Source organism: Metopolophium dirhodum, chromosome 1, assembly GCF_019925205.1.
Source record: "Metopolophium dirhodum isolate CAU chromosome 1, ASM1992520v1, whole genome shotgun sequence".
NCBI lineage: Eukaryota > Metazoa > Arthropoda > Insecta > Hemiptera > Aphididae > Metopolophium > Metopolophium dirhodum.
The window spans coordinates 14,278,928-14,299,419 of NC_083560.1; the positions used below are offsets into that span (position 1 = coordinate 14,278,928).

General features: G+C 26.7%; 1 protein-coding gene across 2 annotated transcripts; it reads right to left on the minus strand.

Moving 5' to 3' along the window:
• Window positions 1–4,229: 4,229 nt before the first annotated feature.
• Window positions 4,230–17,548, minus strand: LOC132935803 (PHD finger protein 7-like). 2 transcript variants are annotated; one of them, XM_061002422.1, is made up of 5 exons: window positions 17,117–17,548; window positions 8,991–9,106; window positions 7,731–7,896; window positions 6,654–6,830; window positions 4,230–4,537 (listed from the first exon to the last, which is right to left on the minus strand). In XM_061002422.1, the coding sequence occupies exons 1-4, from the start codon at window positions 17,230–17,232 to the stop codon at window positions 6,692–6,694; spliced, it is 537 nt and encodes a 178-aa protein (XP_060858405.1). In that variant the 5' UTR covers window positions 17,233–17,548; the 3' UTR covers window positions 4,230–4,537; window positions 6,654–6,691. The 2 variants fall into 2 exon arrangements, with proteins under 2 accessions (XP_060858405.1, XP_060858406.1); XM_061002423.1 differs by having other exon boundaries at window positions 8,997–9,106; window positions 17,117–17,547.
• Window positions 17,549–20,492: the final 2,944 nt, after the last annotated feature.

Genomic DNA, 20,492 nt, shown 5'->3' on the forward strand with positions numbered 1-20,492 from the left:
CAAAAATGTCTTCAATCGATGACATTTTTAAAAAAAATATTCAAACAATTAAATTGAATAAATATAATATTTTAAATAATTTTCCAACGTGTTCCGTGTAATCTTTATACATAAAATGTGATATACCTACGTATAATGTACAGCTAGAGGCTTACGGCTTATTTTTCACTAAAAATATATTATGTATTATAATAATAGATATATTGGTCAATATTTTACGTCATAAGTTTAGCGGTTGCAGCCGTGCTATATATTACTAAAACACATACAATGTATGATGAATAATGTAATAAAAATATATAACGTATTGTAATAATAGGTATATTTGTGTATACTTTATTGGTAAAGTACACTTTCCTTTATATATAGAGATAATCATTTTCTTATCTGGGTTATTTATAAACTATGTACGGGCGCAGGGCTGCGATAGAAAACCCGTTTTGACCTAGTAGGCCAGGCAAAGAAGAAAAAATGGCGAAAAAAAATCCCAACCAAGATTTTTTTTTTTAAAAGCTTTGATAAAGTATGCCCTATAACATACTAAAAGTCCCCATTGATAGGACTGGAGCTTTTTTTTATAAGTTCATGAAAGTTTAAAAATATGAGCTTTTTTGAATATCTCAAAAAATATTACAAATATCAAAAAAAGTTTCAATTAAAAGTTATTTATTAGAAAATTTACAAAAAAAAAGTTTTCTTATATTTTTTCATTTAAACAAATATTTGGAAAGATATATTTGTATAAAAATTGACAGTTAAAAAATTATTAATAAATTTCAGTTTGTACTACAAAAGTTTGTAGTTGTACAAAAGGTTGTGGTAAAATCTGTGGTTGTCGAAAAGCAGGTCTAAAGTGCTCAATTTTATGTGGACATTGCAAAGGCCAATGGTGCACTAATTCTATAGAAATAGAGGTTGATTGTACAGACGATTGTACACTTTCAGAATTATTAGATGGAATCGCAGAAGAAGAAGAATACGAAACATAAAAGTATGATCTGCCTGCACTATATGTAGTGTAGTTCACTTTAAATTATAATAATTTTTTTTTTATTATACAAATTATTTGTATGCTATCATAACATTTAAAAACATCAATTTTTACTATGTTATTATAATTCAATCGTTCATGTTTATAGTTTGTAAAACACACAAATATATTTAATACAGTGTAAAACCTATTTTAACACGGAAAGAGAGAGAAATTTATTAATAATTTTTTAACTGTCAATTTTTATACAAATATATCTTTGCCAAATATTTGTTTAAATGAAAAAAATATAAGAAAACTTTTTTTTTGTAAATTGTCTAATAAATAACTTTTATTTGAAACTTTTTTAATATTTGTAATATTTTTTGAGATATTCAAAAAAGCTCATATTTTTAAACTTTTATGAGCTTATAAAAAAAAGCTCCAGCCCGATCAATGGGGACTTTTAGTATGTTATAGGGCATATTTTATTAAAACTTAAAAAAAAAAAATTTCCGTTTTTTTTCAAAAATGTTGTGTCTATCGCCTGGCCTATAGGATGCGGTACTGCTGTTATCACGCGCGGTGTGGTGGTATGAACACCTAGTATCGAGCGCTGCCGCTGCCTATAACGGGCGCAGCACATGACGAGCGTAATTAAACATTTTTTTTACCGAAAAACATGGTTTCGTAATTCCAGGAATACGGCTTATTGAAACGTTTTACAGTATAAATACCTATGACAAAAATTGTAGAGGAGAATTTTTTCTAGAAATGTAAGAAGCCCGATTTTTGATATCTTCTTCCAATTGTCCAATATCGCATGGTAAATTAACACGTTTTTTAAACTTTTTATCAATTAATTATTTAGGTAATTAATAATAATATCGAAAATCGGGCTTCTTACATTTCTAGAAAAAATTCTTCTCTACAATTTTTATCATAGGTATTTATACTGTAAAACGCTTCAATAAGCCGTATTCCTGGAATTACGAAACCATGTTTTTATAACACATTTTGTCTACTAGTGCGCCCTCTTAAAAGTATGTAAATTATTAAAATTGTATTAAGTATATTTATTTAAAATGTGTAAATGTATATTTAGTTATAAAAAGTATAACAATCCTAAATGTTTCTTATTTTTTTTCTAGAAATATCTTGTGATAATTATCATAGTGATGAATAGTTTTGAGTTGTTGGTGAAAGATTGGTTTCGCCTTGGTACTCAGCGCACAAAAAGGGATGCCTTGGCTGCTTTAGGTACTTATATACTTATATTATTTTATTATTCAAACATAAAACAATAAGATAACTTGTTTATTTTAAAAACATTCAATGTGCTGATAGGTAGATATGTAATATTATATGTACAATTGAATTACTTTTAACGTTTAAAAATATATAGTATTTTTTCATTTTTAATTATTTTAGATTCCTCGAAAAAAACAAAAAAACTATTAAAAATATGTCTCTGAGACGTCATTTTCGACGACATATAAATGAAAAATCAAATCAAAGCATTACATCTACAATGGAAGAAGTCAATCCAACAAAAAAACTATGTTTACAGTCAATACCTACTTCATTAATTCCAAATATTGAAAAACATAATATAGAAATTCTAGTTGGTTTATCTTTTAAAAATATGATGAATTCCAATTTTATATCTCAATTAAAATCACCACTATCAATAAATAATTCAGTAAATTTAGAAGCTATTAATAATATTCAATGTGAAAATGTTTCTAACTTGAAAATAAACTTCAAAAATGGATCTTACAATACAATGCATCAATAAATTGTGTAAATGATTTGTTGGGAATTTTAAGGTCAGAAGGTTTTGAATTATCTAAGGATGTAAGGACATTAATGAAAACACCAAAAAATCACGACGTGGCAGACTTAGATCCTGGAAAATATATTCATTTCGGTCTGGATAAAATGTTATTACAATTACTAACTTATTTCTAAAATAATTTAAGCAATTTTGTAGAAATTAACATAGATTTTAGTATTGATGGCTTGCCGTTAGAAAAAAGCTCTAAACGACAATTTTGGCCAATACTCTGTTCAATTTTAAATTTACCAAAAATATCAGATGCTGTCTTTCCTCTAGGTATATTGTACACATTGTAAACCATTTTCGATTGAAGAATTTTTGAACCCTTTCATCACTGATTTATTAAATTTATTACATTCAGGAATACCTTTACCTAATAATAAAACATATAAAATAAAAATAAATCAAATTATATGTAATGCACCTGCAAAAGCCTTTATATTGAATGTGAAAGGTCACAACTCTTGTCTTAGGTGCAATACATGTTGTGAAGAAGGTAATTATTTAGAAAATAGAATGGTTTTTACAGGTGTTCATTCTCCTTTAAGAACTGATACTAGTTTTAGAATAAAATCTGATGATAAATATCATAAAGGTGTTAGTCCCCTTGAACGTTTGCCAATCGATATTATTCAGACAGTATGCTTAGATTATATGTATGTAGTCTGTTTAGGTGTTATGAAAAGGCTTTTAAAGTTTTGGGTGCTAGAGTCACAACAAGTTAGAATGCTTTTCTACCTAACCAGCTAGATGTATTATTATAACTAGGTAATATTAAATTAATTTTTGATATAGCTTCTCTAACATTTTTTTTTATTATATTTTACATTTTATTGTTAAAAAACAATTTTTTAAATAAATATGAATTGTTAAAATATGTTTGTTTTTTATTATATGTATTCTGGCTTTCCTGAATATATTTTTTATTACACTATATAATATTTCATTGATGAATGTTACCTATCAATATAACTGTTAATTATTACTACCTACATACCATACAAATAAATAAAAATGTACTATAGGTATTATTTTAAGTACCTATATAATATTGAATCATAAAATATTACTTGTACAATATGTTATGTCTTGAGTACAGCATATTTGTAAGGTTAATTAGGAGTTAAATAATGTATATCTCTTAGAGGTTAAATACTGATGTTAATGAGCAGATAAAATAAAACATCATGAAAATGTCACATACAAACCTCTCGGAGACTTCAAAACTTGAAATCTAGTAGGGGTCAAAAATAAAAGTTAATCAAACGGGCGTTAGCATACCGAGAGATATCCTATAGACTTCTTAGTGTCTACCTTCTTAACATCGCACATCACAAAATGCGTTCTATGTGACTTCTCCTTAACTGACTTTTGCACAGTGCCATTAATGGTTGATGGAATTAAAATTAAAATTTTGTACACAAATTAAATTTTTTATTTAAATAAATAAATAAGTAATTATCTACAACATAAAAAATTGTGTATAAATATTATATATAATTTCAGACAGTAGTTTTAAATTAGTAAGCAAACCTAACTAGTAAACTATATGACATATATAGCAAAAAACTTAATGAGGGGAAAATCGATTGGAATCAGTCTCATTTTGTATAATTTTATACAGCATAAATAATATAGCATAATATTCAGCTGGTAGCCTAATTATTACTTAATGTATATGTTTCATGTATTATTCTGACCATTGTAGTTGTTTGAAGTCAAATCACCTGCAAAATTAACAAAATAAAGATATATTTTCAATCAATACTAATTTAAAAATAATATTTTTAGAATCTTAGTAGAACTTTTACTTATTAAATTGTAGCTAGCTATTATTAGTTCCGAATTTGAGGAGTTGGAACAATGTGTTGATGGGTTTTTGAGCATAAACATAAGTTAAACGCTACAGAAATAATTGTATATTTATATTTTATGAGTAAGGCCCGAAACTAGTTGATAAGAGATGTTCTGGGTAAAAAATCTGGTATTACACTGGGTACCGAGTACTGGCCAAGTAAAATTTGTTATACTAACCGGGTATCGAGTATAGGCCGAGTAAAAATTTTAACACTACTGGGTATCGAGTATAGGCCGAGTAGAAATATAATTACAAAATGAGTATTATACTACTATCAAAGTACCAAGTATCAACTATATAAACATTATACGGTAAACACGAGATTTATTTTTGTAATTCGTAGAAGAAAAACATGATTTGTTTATAATCAACTGGCTCTTGTATATCGGTTCAGTTATTCCAATATGTACCAAAAAAATTATAATTTATTGCCCTAGAATTTTAAATTTTTCCTGTTATTTTAATTGGTATGCATATATTTATAAATAGATTATCAGCGTTTGCCATTGGATATGAGTCGAGTAAAAATGTAGTATTTCGCCGGATACCGAGTAATGGCTGGGTAAAAATGTAGGTATTACGCCGGTACTGAGTAAGAGCCGAGTTTTAAATATGATATCAAGTACCCGGCTATCGAGTAATGACCCGAAACATCTCTACTAGTTATCTCCTAAAAATCTTTAAAAAATTCACACAAAAAAAAAAGCGGTTGATGTTGCTCTGTTGTAGAGTAGGTTACAAGTGGATATTGACCAGTCAATGTATAATAGATTGTATTAAGCTTGAATTCAATGATATAATATCATTGTATAAGAAAAACGATTCTAAGCGGAGATGGTTTGTAAGTCTGGATTTTTATATTGTTATTATTTATTATAGCCTGTAAGTTTAATTAATATTACAATATTATTAGTTTATTCGTTACTACGGTGATAAACAAAGCGTTAGAAATTGAAAACCTATTTCAAGCGGTTTTTTGTAATTTGTCGGTAGTTTTTCCAGTGGCATTAAATAACTATTGAGAAAATCGTAAAATGACCTCTCTAAAGTACCATCTTGATCCAATTTGCTAAAAGATAAGGAAAAGATACTTTAAGTTGAAATCGAAGCACTGCTTCTTGTAGAAATTTTTTATACAGGATAAATAAAAAAAAATAAATAAAATATTAACACCATTGTAAAACCACTAGCTTCCTCGCTCCGCTCAGAATCTAAAATATAAAAAGGTTTCGGTAAAAATAATTATTTATTATGTATCAAAAAGAGATGGTTAAATTCCAGAAGCAGCATTGACTAGCATTAAATCAAAAGGAATATCCAAATAAACATATATATATGTATACATTCACATCTGCCTTAAAAAAAGTATTTTAATGTTCTGTGAAAGTTACAATGTGTTAGAAGAAACAATAGATATTTCCTAAAAAACAAAACACATCTATTAACATTTCCCAGTAAGTCCCATAAAAGTTAAGTTTTGACATTTATTATTATCTGATACTTAACAATGGGAAAGAAAATTTTCTCATTTTCACTAATGACAAATCAAAAACAAAAATATGCTCCAATAAAAAAAGAAATTGTCAAAGTTAGTAAAAACATAAAATAAATGTGAAAAATAATATTTAAAGACAAAAAATACTTATTTTTTTTTCATATACCTAACAAAATTAATCAAAATCATTAACACTGCAATATTATATTAATACCGTGTGCTATCCTAAAAAAAATGTTGTTTGTGGTACAAATGTGTACAAACCCCATACAACTTTGTGGTTGCAAATTTGTTTGTAGTATCCAGTTCTGTGTAGTTCATGCTATAGACTACACATTGTTAACTATTATTATTTTACCTCGTATAAGGTTACTTAAACTTTTAAAATAAATTATTGTATGAAGGGGAAATAGTAAGACCTCAATACGTAAATAAAAAAATATCAATAACACGCACCTGAAATCGGATGAAAACATTTAATAAGTATTACCTTTACACTGTTATCATTGCTGTCATATGAATCTAAAATTAGACAGTTTGATGATTGCCACTACGTATGGCTTGACATGCTGTACAGTACCATGCTTGAAAACATTTCACAAAACTGCATATTCTATGTGTACCGTAAATACCACATGTGTCGCATAGTAGTATTTCCCATGATCCACTGTTTGGAAAATAAAAAATATATTAATGCCACTTGATTTATAGTATATTAATAATAATAACGTCATCATATACATATTATATAATTATGGCAGTTTCTTATGACAGTCATAAGTGCTATTAAAGTATTATTACATTTAAGCAGCAAATTTAATATTGTAAAAAACATGTCAACATTGGTTAAATTTTGACTTTGAGTTGTTATAAAAACAGATAATTATGTTTATAGAAGCGTATGCATATGAAGCGACATTTAACTAAATTTAAATTAAATAATAAGGCACTCGAACTTTGTTAATTAATTAACTAGTCCCAAATTATATATTTTATTATTTTAATAAAAATAAAGCTCTAAACCACCTAATCAAAAAAAAATATGGGTAGCAGATAATAAATGAGGGGTAACAAATTATTTATGAATGTAAGTCTGTATATTGTGAATATTTATAATAAGTTGAAAAAATTTATCTATGGGACGTTGAGAAAAAAGAATAGTATTAATATTTTCTGTACCAAGATACTTACCTCCATTAATTAAACACTCTACAATAACACTATAATGTATAATTAATATCCAATTTGATAATAATGTAATGGAAAACGATGTGAAATTAAAATTAGAATACTGATTATTGATTGATACAATTTACATATTATATGGTTAGATATTTAGAATATACATAAACTTACCATGGTTAGTAAGTTGAAAATGTATTAGGAAATTGTTTTGAATTTTGAGTTACATTAATATGTCAATTTCACAAATATTTCACACAGTTTAAGAACATACTAATTGAACAAGTATCTACAACTACCCCTTATCGCAAACACTAATATACTTAATTAACTGCATTATTTGACTTTGGGGCATAAAATAAAAATTATTATAATTAATACTTACATCTTCTCTTGATGTCTTCGGTTTTTCTTATAAGGGCATAGACATTTTTTAATAGTGCAAGTACGTCTTTCTAAGATCCCTGCAGAAGCGTCAGGTACAGTTGCCGTAAGGGCACTCATGTGATGTACAGCCATGCTTTGAGAAAACAATCTTTCTTCTTCCATACCTGATATACCAAAACATATCTAATTTAGTTTATCACCTAATTAAAAGGTACTTAGGTTAGCTTAAATATTTTGAATTCTAAAAATAATGAACAAATTTCTAAAAGCCCTGTCTTTTAGACCGTGAAGCTTGTGTTCCAGGAGTAATTAATCTACGTACATAGTTATATATAATAATCAAACTCGACTAACTGATTAATCAAAATAGAGCCTATGATCATTAGGGACTTTTAACATTTACACAATACCTTTGTACCATCATGTAGTGGTGCACTCAGACAGGATTTTCTAAAATTTATATTTCAAAGAGGTGCTCACACAAGAATTTTGAGATTCACAATGGAAATCTAAATTTTTTTTTTAAAAATGGGTGCCATTAGTTTTATATTATATTTTATTATAAGTTATTTTTTATATATTAAATGGTTGGTAACATCAATTAAATTTCTATTATGATTGGATATAATTTTAACCTAATTTAATATTTGGTCACTATAATTTTTACCCCGACAGAAATTATTGGTAAAATCATAATTGCATATATTTTATTAATTTTTGCTAGCAAAGTTGCACGAGGTCAGCTAGTTATGGTATATAAGGCATTCTACCCAAAAGTCCGATTTATTTTTATAACTACATAATACACAGTACTTATTTTTTTTTAAATATTTAACTTGTATTTTATTTTGTTGAAATACCTATTCATTAACAAATAAATATTCCCATGAAAAAATGTGATTCCATGTTGAGTGGAAAAATATTTTTTATGGGTCGCTGCCATAAACTAATTACGATAAAAAACTAAACAATTAATTTGAATTTAAAAATAAACTTTATACTCAACAGAATTACATATTCATTACCTATTCAATATTGCATAATATTACATTAAAATATAATGATTAAATTTTTTATAAGAATTATTATTATTAATATTTTTATATTATGGCAAAGGTAATTGACTTTAGGGAGAAGGCCGCCTACCCAAAAAAAAGTGTGTACAATAATAAATTTATGTGTTAACATAATAAAAAAGTTGAAATACTGTTATAAAACATAAAATATAAAAAATTAATACAATAATAATAATTTATACCTGTACCTCCATTGCATGTTTTACAGCACCAACGTTTGTAAGGTTCAAGAAAACTGCATACTCTATGTGTTCCATATAAACCGCATTTGTAGCACATTACAATTTCCCATATTCCACTGTTTGGAAATTAAAAATATATTAGGTAGGTAATGGCACTTGAATTATAGTATAATATTAATAACATAATATAGGTTTACAATTATTTCAATTTTTATGACATTATTTAGTATTATCCAATTTAAGGAAAATATGAAATATTGTACATAACATGTTAACATAGGCTAAATTTTGACTTTGAGTTGTTATAAAAAACCGACAACCATGTTGAAAACAGTTTATGCATATGATATGACTTTTAAAACATTTACTTAAAAAAATACAACACTTAACTCGTTTTTTTTTTTCAAATGTTTTATTATTTTCAATATATATGTAATTTGTAATTTAGTTTTATTAAATTAGTAAAATCTTCTTCCTATATCAAGTACAATAGTAGCTGAAGTGAAATTGTTGTAATCAAGACAACAACTATCTACCTATCTTTTTTTCCTAGATTCGTAATTACTTGTTACTACGGTTATAGATATTATAATGCCTAGTAACTTTACCCGTGCTTGTTACCATATAATACCATATAATCATAAACAAGATAGATATTTTGTTAACATTTAACCTCCAATTCTTTTTTTGCTAATACAAAAATTAAAACATTTCCAATTGTTTATGGTCTCTTGTGAGTGGTAAGTATTTAATTAAAATTGTTACTATTAATATTATTTGAAAAAAGTTAATAGGTAGTTACTGAATATTTTGTTAACTTGCAAAAAATGTATTTACATATACAAAAATAGAAATTAAAATTTTTATAATATGTATGTTTTCCAATAGAAGAGTTCAAAACTATTGAAGACCTATTTCAGGAGACTGAAAAAATCTAGGGTAGAAACTTCAATTAAGCCGGAAAAAACTTTTTATTGCTAATGGTTTTGATAGCCCTTACATAATTGTTGAGATAAATCAAATCAATATGCAGGTTGATTTTTTAAGCATGCTCACCTCATTTGTATGCTTAAATTATGCATATAATCAAATTTTGATTTTTGGAATTTTTAAATGTCGTCATTAAAGACGATAATTTTAAGTAGTTAAATTGTTCACAACATTTAAGGAGTGTCCTGTGGCGATACCAACTTTTGTTTTTCAAATGACAACCTATATGTTTTAAAGCAAAATGTGATTCAGACAATTTTTCTGAAAATGTTGACGTATTGTAATCAATATTTGAATGAAAAGTTTCTTAGTTATTCAGTATTCTTCTTTAAATACTAGGAATAAGGATAATAATATAGTCTATTATATATTAAATACCTACTTTGTAAATGGATACGAGCTCAATAACTATAATTCGTTGTGCAATATAAAATATTTGTGAATAATTAGTACTTATTAAACAATTATGGATTAATATTGCACCTGACAATATTTAAAACAAAAGAAATATAAAATAATATCCTTTTCATTTTATCGAGTATGTTATCTTATACTCTAGGTATCGTTAAATAATGATAATTTTTATAACATATACACCTACTTACAATAAAATACTAAGCAATAGTCAATTGTAGTCGGTAAGATAAATGCGACATATTTATATGATTCCACAGGTCTAATATTATGTAATTATCAATTAGAAATACATATTATAATATAAATAAACAAAGCATCTACACGTCATGTATCCATATTTATACACGTCTAGTTAGCTTCTAGATTACGCAAGTGCTAAAACTTATAATAATAGATAAAAGATAATTGCCATAAAATATAAATATAAAATAAACAGGAACCTGGAATCGACCATGACAAAATAAATAAAATGTAATTTCGTCATGATAATAATTATATCAAATAATATCAGTAGTGTGCTCACGGACTGGGAACAAATGAGCCGACGGAGGGCAGGGTCTGGGCCAAATGTACAACGGTTCCTTTTCTGATGCCGGTACAACCGTGACCGCTGTGCTATCTATTGACAAATGTTATAAGCCTATAAATAATCCCTATATTTATAAAATGTTACAATATTCAACATTGTTACTGTAGGTATGAAATATTTAACAAACTTTAGACTTGTTATACTAATTTTGTTTCTTGAATGTGTATAATCTTATGTTTAATTTCTATTCTAATGTATATTGCACTTCAAAGATGATTACCAATGTTTCTTTAAATAATACATAAGGTAATATTATATTCTTTTGTTTTTATTAAATGTAATTTCAATTTTTATATTTAGTTTCATCCAGTTTCAAGGAAATTACAAACATTGAAATTGAAGTCAAAATGTGCATGCAATTATTATAACGAGCCTAAAATGTCCAATCAATCTGTGAGATATATTTTATGGATAAAATAATTTTTAGATAGTATTTGCACATAATTGTAAGTAACATACTTTTTAATGTTATAATACATGTACATAATTGTAAATATTTAATAATAAGCTATTGAAATTGTGAAGACAAATATCAAGTATTTTTAATATAATATCATCAAGTTTAATTTTTTTTTTTTACACAACATTGTGATACAGTTAAAAATGAGTATCAAATAAAACCATCTAAACCACTATTGTGGGATCTGTTTTAGTTTAAAGAAAATAATTTTAGCATAATATTCAAATGAATTTTCATTTTCAATTAATTCTACATTTCATTTGAAGTTGTAAATATTTTTATAAAAGTAATTATCATATTTTAAGCTGTGCATTAATCTAAGAATCTACATTAAAACATTTATAATATTATCAATAATTAATACAGACTGTAAAAATTTTATCTATAGGTATTGAAATTGAAATAGTGTGTCATATTAAATTGTAATTAAATTGCACCGTAAACAATAAGGCTTATATTATAATATTAATGTGGTCGGTACTAGATTTTTTTAACACGCTAAAGCTACAGCTACTCCTCCAAAAAAGTAGTTTGTTATCGGTATCGCTACTTTGTTTTAAATGTAGTGCGCTGCTTCTGACACAATTGTTTAAATGTAGCGCGCTACTTTTACAATACATTTTTTTTAAATGTTCCAATTGGAAATTGGTAGTTTATAGTTTGTACTGATTTAACATTTGGTCACTAGACGGGTTTTAATAACGAGAGTTAATCGTGGATTAAACCCGAAAAATGCATTAATATACTCATCATTATTATAATATAAATAAATAAATATAATAATTATTATACTATTTTACTATCACCAAATAAGTATTGAAAGTAGCAATTAAATAATGGTAATTTTCGCTACGCTAACCAAAAATTACTAGTGTACTAAAGTATATCACTACATTGAGCATGCTACTCCCGACCACTGGTTATATTAAACAAATAAATGTACATTTTCATTAAATAAAAGATAATTACAATTAATAATTAAAATATATATTTACTTATATTTTAATAAATGTTGAAAATGTACTCTTGAGCACATTTCCATTTGTTTTAATATTTCATGGTGGGTTACTTTAAATAACATTTCCCTAAGAATTGATGCACATGCGTTTACTATTTTGTTTTGAAGTTCATCTAAAGTGTCTGATGGAGTTATATAGACAAGTTCTTTAATACAATTTTCATTGATTGCTATGAATAACTATGACCTTAGCCATGAAATTATCATAAATATTAATCATGACAAAAAATAATTTAAAAAAGTGTTGACAAATGTTTTAATAATTCTAAAATTGGATTACTAACCTGATATAATACATAATGGTGAATGTGAATTCTTATATAAATGTGCAAGAACTATAAAAGTATTTTTTTAATTTATTACTCGCTTACATCTTACACTTTTTATATTTTGTTTATTGAAAGAACCATGCAAAAGTAAATGGTTAGGTATTGTACGGTTATCATTATAAAGTTCAGTATATAGCTGTAGCATTATTATTACAATGTGTGTAATATTTAAACACATCCATTTTTTCAATAAAAGAATATAGCATGATTTAAATTATATTAAAAACAAACATGATTATACGCTTATGATATTACCGAGGATATTACTGATATTATTGCTCATAGAAAAAAAGTATCTTGTAATAAAATTACTAGGTGCAATGCAATGTAATCAAAGTGTATGATATTAATTGGTAATTTATATTTCCCCAAAATTCTTTAAATAAAATGAAAATATATTTGTGATTTATTTAGCATGTAAATTAATTTTTACTTTTGTAATTTTATTATTTTATATTTATTAGAAAAAAAAAACAATATGTTGATGATTTAAATTTGTATGTACAAATCTTTATATAAAAAAAAATATTATTTTTATTTATATTGTATTATTTAATAATAATACATATTGTATCTAAATGTTATATTTGGGATTTTTCTCATTTTGAAATTATTTCACCATGTACACAGACTGTATTATGTATTATAAAAATTATAAAACCTTAATACCTAATATGTTCATTTATAATTTAATAAATTTAATTTATTAATCTCACTGTTATTTTTTATTCATTCATTTTATCAAATATAAATATTATTTTTCTTTCGGAAATAAAAAAAATATATTAAGATACTCATTAATTAATGTACTATAATTTGTTATACATACCTATAGAATATTCTGTATAATATACTTCCCTACTCTGATCTTATTACGGTTGGTGAGAGGGTAGGAACGTGCAGTCCATCTATATTATGCTTATATCATAGAGTGGTCTATTCTATTACTACTACTCTATGGTTAATGTACACTCACTGCCTGACTTGGAAAAAAAAATAAAAGGAGGACTGGCTATTAAAATTGTAAATGGCGTTTAATTCACTGGGGTTTTCAGTCCATTATATTATCAGAAAAATATTATATCTTGGTCCGTCGGTTTATCGCAATTGGAAATTATCTTTTATCTAACCGCTGATATCTGAAATTACTTTACCTTACCCACAGACTAAGATATACAGGACTGGAAACAACAGTGTTATCAATGGAACCAATGTACAACGCTAGTTGGTACAACGTCAATCTTAACGCCATCTAGGTACATAAGTGCATTACATAATAATACTTGTAATGGTAATACATAATATATTTAATTATTAAATTATAATTATTATTTGTTGTACCTACAACCTATATAAAAAAATATTAAGTTAAGAATTAAGATCTAAAATTTACTTGTATAGTTGACTTTCCTATATACGATATAAAGGTATCTTAATTGACAAGTAGTTTATGAGATTGAGAGCAAATTTCAATACAACTTTCATCTTTTGAGCAGCACATAGTAGAAAGAGTATTAGAGTTAATACATTATAATATTATTTTTACATATTTGCTTTTTAGTGTTTTACTTTATTGATGTAATAACTAATAACTATATTATGACATACCTGTTAATACTCAATTTACATTAACAATAATTGTTGTGAATATGGAATATTCTGTTTTCAAGTTCATACCTATTCCTACTTCAAAATTCAAATACTGTGCAGATATTTGTGTATGCATAAAAAAATAACAACAATAAATTTAATTTAAAAAAAAATTAAAGATATTATATTATGTATTACTCAAGTAATGACTAATTTAGCAGATTTTTTTCTTTTTCAAATTTTTTTGTTTGGATTTTTATTTTCTTTGTTGGATAACTCATCCTTGTTGTTATGTAATACCTGACGATGAACATTAGTATTTCAGTTTTATGTTCATCACTGGTATTATTTTCAAAAAATCATCAATTGTATCTGAAATACACTAGGCATACTACAATACTTTGAGAGAGAAATTTTCTATTTCTATTATAATATTATGAAAATGTTTATTTGGGTTCCAAGCTGTTAAAATACTAAGTTCTTTTGGTGCTTTGAATAATGTACATTTAATTTTGTTTTTCAAAATATGACATTGATCTACACTACATTGCCTAGGCATTTTGGTAATTTATCTTAATTATAATAAATAAATTTACTATTCTAATATTAGTAATAAAAAAGTATAACATATTATATATTATCGTAAAATAATATAGTCAATACTTGCCCTGCATTATCTATTCTGTACTTAATTTTTTAATAATATATGTATAAAAATAAAGTATAATATATCTTAGATTAAGTTATTTAGTATAAAATATATTATACACATTCAAGAAACAAAATTAGTATTAATAAGTCTTAAGTTTGTTAAATATTTCATACAGTAACAATGTTGAATATTGTAACATTTTATAAATATAGGGATTATTTATAGGCTTATAACATTTGTCAATAGATATCACAGCGGTCACGGTTGTACTGGCGTCAGAAAAGGAACCGTTGTACATTTGGCCCAGACCCCGCACTCCGCCGGCTCATTCGTTTCAAGTCCTGTATATCTTAGTCCGAGACCTTACCAGCTCTTAAAGCACTTACGTAATCTGGAAGCAATTTTCTGGACCTTTCCATATATTTTATAGATAGGTATAATATTTTTCTGGACCTTTCCATATATTTTATAGATAGGTATAATATGTCTATATCTATGTTTATTTCTACTATATGAATTTATAATTGATTATTAAAAATTAGAACTGTGGAGTCATGTACATATTAATTTGTATTTATGTACTCGAATACTGACTATTGTTGAGTATTTTATTGTAGGTACTAGGTATGCTATAAAAATTGAGAATACCTATAGGCTAAAATATAACAGGTACTCGATAAAATTAAAAGGATACCTATTATTTAAGATTTCCTATGTTTTGAACATTGTCAGATGCAATATTAATCCATAAGCATTTAATAAGTAGTAATTATTAATAATTAATATTTTATATTGCACACTGAATTATATTTATTGAGCTCGTATCCATTCACAAGGTATTTTAGTATTTAATAGATTATTATCCATATTCCTTAGTATTTAAAGAAAAATACTGAATAATTAAGGAAGTTTTCAATCAAATTTCGATTACAATTCGTCAAAAATTTCAGAAAAATTATCTGATTCACATTTTGCTTTAAAACATATAGGTTGTTATTTTAAAAACAAAAGTTGGTATCACCATAGGATACTCCTTAAATGTTGTGTGAAATCTAAGTACTCAAAATTATCGTCTTTAATGACATTTAAAAATTCCAAAAATGAGAATTAATTAGGTAATGTTTGTGTGTAGATTGACCTCTGGAAACAAGGTGTTAAATTTGGTTTTTTTTTATTCATCGGATTTTAGTAAGGTTAGGTTAGGTTAGTATTAACATTTAAAGATTTTGTATTAATTGATTATATTAATCCACTGCAGGTGTAATTAAGTGAAAACTTGGTATAACTTTGATACTCTAGAGATAGGTTAGGTTAGGTTTTATTGAAAAAAGTGAGTACCTATGAGACATATTATGGTATTTTTAAAAATAAAATATTTAAGTTTAAATATCTTGATTGACAAAAGAAACAGATATTTTGCAGTTTGGTTATAGAGTTTTATAAAAATCAAGTAATAAAGTCAACTCATGTTTCGGCTCAAGTATTTAAAAGAAATATTTCAGCAAAATATGACAATAAACCTTGCAACAAATCTTAACATGACACAATAGAAGTTTTAAATGATAAATACGCCTAAATGAAAAAAAGAAAAATCATTAAAATTACTTATCTAGTTGTTGTACATATGTAGGTACATACCTACAGGAAAGATTATTATCTAGTAAACCTCATAGGTTTTTTTTTAGGTTTTAATTTTGAAGCAATTTATCTATGATTATTTTAAAAACACAAACAATTTACCATTTTAAAATACTCATAACTTGCTTTAAAATTAAAATATAAAAAAAACCTATGAGGTTCACCAGATAATATTCTTACTTCTAAATGTTTTAAAAGGTCAATTCACACTGATTTTTAAGTTAACCGAGCTAATCGTGATATGCAAAGCGTACAATTTGCCATGCTTTGCGTTTCTAAGATGCCGAGAACGCATGCAGGCGTAACGCACTCTTAAATTCTAGTTAAAAATCATACCTAATAGGTACCTACTTACTATTTTTAATTTTGATTTCAAGCCCCGCATGGCCGCATTAGTAGGTATTATTAAAAACAATAAATGTATGAAGTGGGTAGGTACTTACTTTTCTCTTTGATAGTTGCGCTTTTGTCGAAAAGAACACATACATCGTGTTGCGTAACATGATTTAATTACAAAGAAAGAGTCGTATACATTGTCAAGTTTCGAACAGCGAGCCATGTCAATGAAATCCGGCGACGACGAAAAAGAATCATACGAAAGAACGGACGGACAGCTGTACCCTCAAGGCGTCAATTGTAGCGGTTAACGACTGAACGGAGTGTTGAGCACGTGAACGGGAGCACAGGCTACAGGAAGCAGAAAAACGTGTTTCGGATTACGGACGGACGCTTCCGGGCGGGCACTTACAAATTAGTACAACGAAGTCGGCCTATCGTAAGCATGGATAATAATTCTTCATTATCTCTATGGTCGTGTGGCGTCCCACAACAATGATAATATACTGTAACCGCGGGTATCGGCGCGTTAGCCGCCGTCAGCTGCGCGCACCGGTTACCAACTAGTTTAAGTTCTCCCGAAGTGAGATAAGAAATATGATAAAAAAAAAAGAAAAGTAAAAAAAAGTACCAACTGTAACTGTTAGCAGTTAAAAACAGTCTCCATACGAATTTTGTGTTAATGAATTATTTATCGTACTGCACTGAATTCATATAATTATTTATCCGTCAACGACTATCGTGTATTCGTGTTTGACGGGCTTAAGCCCCCCCCCCCTAAAGGCTTGCCACAGGTACCGTTGCGTAACAAACTTTAATTGTATTACTTAATAATAGTAACTAGTATTGTTGTACAACTGTTCAAGTCGACATCGTTAATTTTAAAGAGCTTATCTATTTATTTTTTGTTGATTCAAATAAGTGAATAAGCAATTATTTAGCCCCTCCCAAAAAAAAAATTCCGGGTGCGCCCCTGCGTAAGCTTACCCACTTTTTTTGTTTTGTGCACGCAGAGTATGTGGAACATTTTGTTACAATATAGTTAACTACGTATACACCGTGGTGTTTCGTGACATAAAACTGTTGAATTACAGTGAACTGTATTGTCACAAAGTTTTCACCATACTCTGACGGGAAATCGTGTATAAGTTGTAGGACGTAGGTAGCTGCTGCAGGCTAATGGAGTTTAGTTTGTCGCAAGTACTAGGTATTCTCGAATAATGATTGCACATGCCTGTTCGACGTTGAAAGAAAGTTCAACTAAGTTAAACGTGAGTATAACCTGTACTTTTAAATTTTTTAATTTTAATAATAAGTTTGTAATGAACGGTACATTTTGCACCTGTTAGGTCATGTGCTCGAAAGTATTCATATTTGTTCATAGCAATTGTATGCAGTATCTTTCTACGTATACCTTGTATACCCGTCTTAGAAACAAAATGTACTCATATGTACTCATGGTAAGCACTTGACTACTCCTCAATATTTAATATTATCATGATAATCAACAATTTTATTTGTATTTTAAAAATACTTTTTTAGTATGGTAAATGTAGTTAAATGAGGTTCCCCAACTTAATTAGTCTTATAACTTGGGCAGTTACACATGAATAAGATTATAATATATTATACGTATGTGAGTGTTAATCACGAAAATATATACTATTATCTAATGTGTTATATATAATAATTATGTATGACTACCCAGTTAGAAATGTCTGCGTACTCTCCTTTAGAATCTATCAGCTTAGAACTTTATTAAAAATTTTAAAATATGTATTGCTAACCAATGATTATTTTATATTACTTGTGTCTTATTTGATAATATATTATTAGAGTGTGTATATTAATAAAATAATGTTATTGTATGCTTTTACAGGATGTCAATACATGTCGATATAATAACCTGTGAATATTCAATAATATGATACCAAACTTGTACTTGTGTTTTGGGGTTTTCTATTATTAAACATTGAGAGTAAATTTTGAATTCTTTAGATGGAGTGACACCCAACAGGCACATTACAATCATCTTTTCTGTTGTCACTGTGTAAGCTCAATACATTTTCATTAAACACTGGTATTTTGAGCATCATACCAACAACCAAATTGTCCAGATTGATTATAACAAGACTTGAAAAATTCTTAACTAATTTTCTATCATTCCAAAGTTGACAATACTGAATGCTGCTCTTAAAAATTGTCCTAAAGAATTTCAAACAGTAAACATGGACCTTGTTGTGATGGCTGTTTTGATAGTTAATAGATGTGTTGTTCAAGCCTACACATTCTGGGGACTAAGTGATTACTATAGGATTACTAGTCTGAAACTTGTCACTTTTTTAAAAATAATTGGGACGTTTCAGTCCCTTATTTTAAGTTTAAAATGTTGTATGTTCTCAGTTTTTAATATCAACAAATTAATTGAGAATAATAACCACAATGATTTGTTTTAAAAATTATAATTTCAGATTTAAAAAAAAAACTTAAATCATATTGTAGAATATCAGCCCTGTATTACTGATTTACTGTAACTAAATATTTACAATTTTTGAATGGGACCTTCATTAATATAGTATTGATGTGTTAGAACCATCAATTGTTAATTTTAACAAAATTAAAATCCACGGTATTTGTGTACTAACAGTTTAGACAGTCTTGTTTGAGAATGTTTATTTTTTGCTTACTATTTTTAATTTTACTATTTTTGAGCCATAAAAGTACTGCATTTAATATGTTTTCTAATAAATGTTTGATACTGTCTGAAATTGAATAACGATTATTGATGGGAAGTTTTTTTTTTCTGATACATAGATGTAAAGAGTGTACACTAATACCTATTTTTTGATGTAAAATCAAATAACTTTAAGCTGATAGTGCTAAATTAATTTATATATCCATTAAAATGTCTATCGCAAAAACAAAAACTTTTAAAATATTTTTCCTATTTTAGGAAACCTTGAAGGATTGAATTACATGTATCTTAAGTTAATTTCTCAGATTCTCAAAGTATTTTAACTAAATTGGTCCAGGTGGTAAATAGTGTGTTTTAAATATTCACATTTAAAAAAAAAGTTTGTGAGGAATATTGTTTTCTCGATTTTTTATTTTTTATTATTGATTAAATACTTTGATTATGTATGTTTTTAACTGAAGTGTTCATTTTTTGCAAAGTGAACAATTAATTATGTACTATGTAAATGTAACTAATAATTTCATTGCTTAGATATTTTATCATACCTGTATTACTAATACTAATTTTTTTTTTTCTGTAGCTTGATTTACTTATGATTTGCCTGCGATTTACCTGCCTTCAAATGCGTCAACAAAAAACAGTTTTTTTAAGACCAACTCTGATTCACTTGCCTTTAACTGCAACAATCAGAATCTGTTTTTTTTTAAGCTAACCTTTAATTTATAATTTATAAATAACTTTTGTTTGTTTAATATTCTTTTAAGTTTTTTTTAGCAACGTGTTCTGAA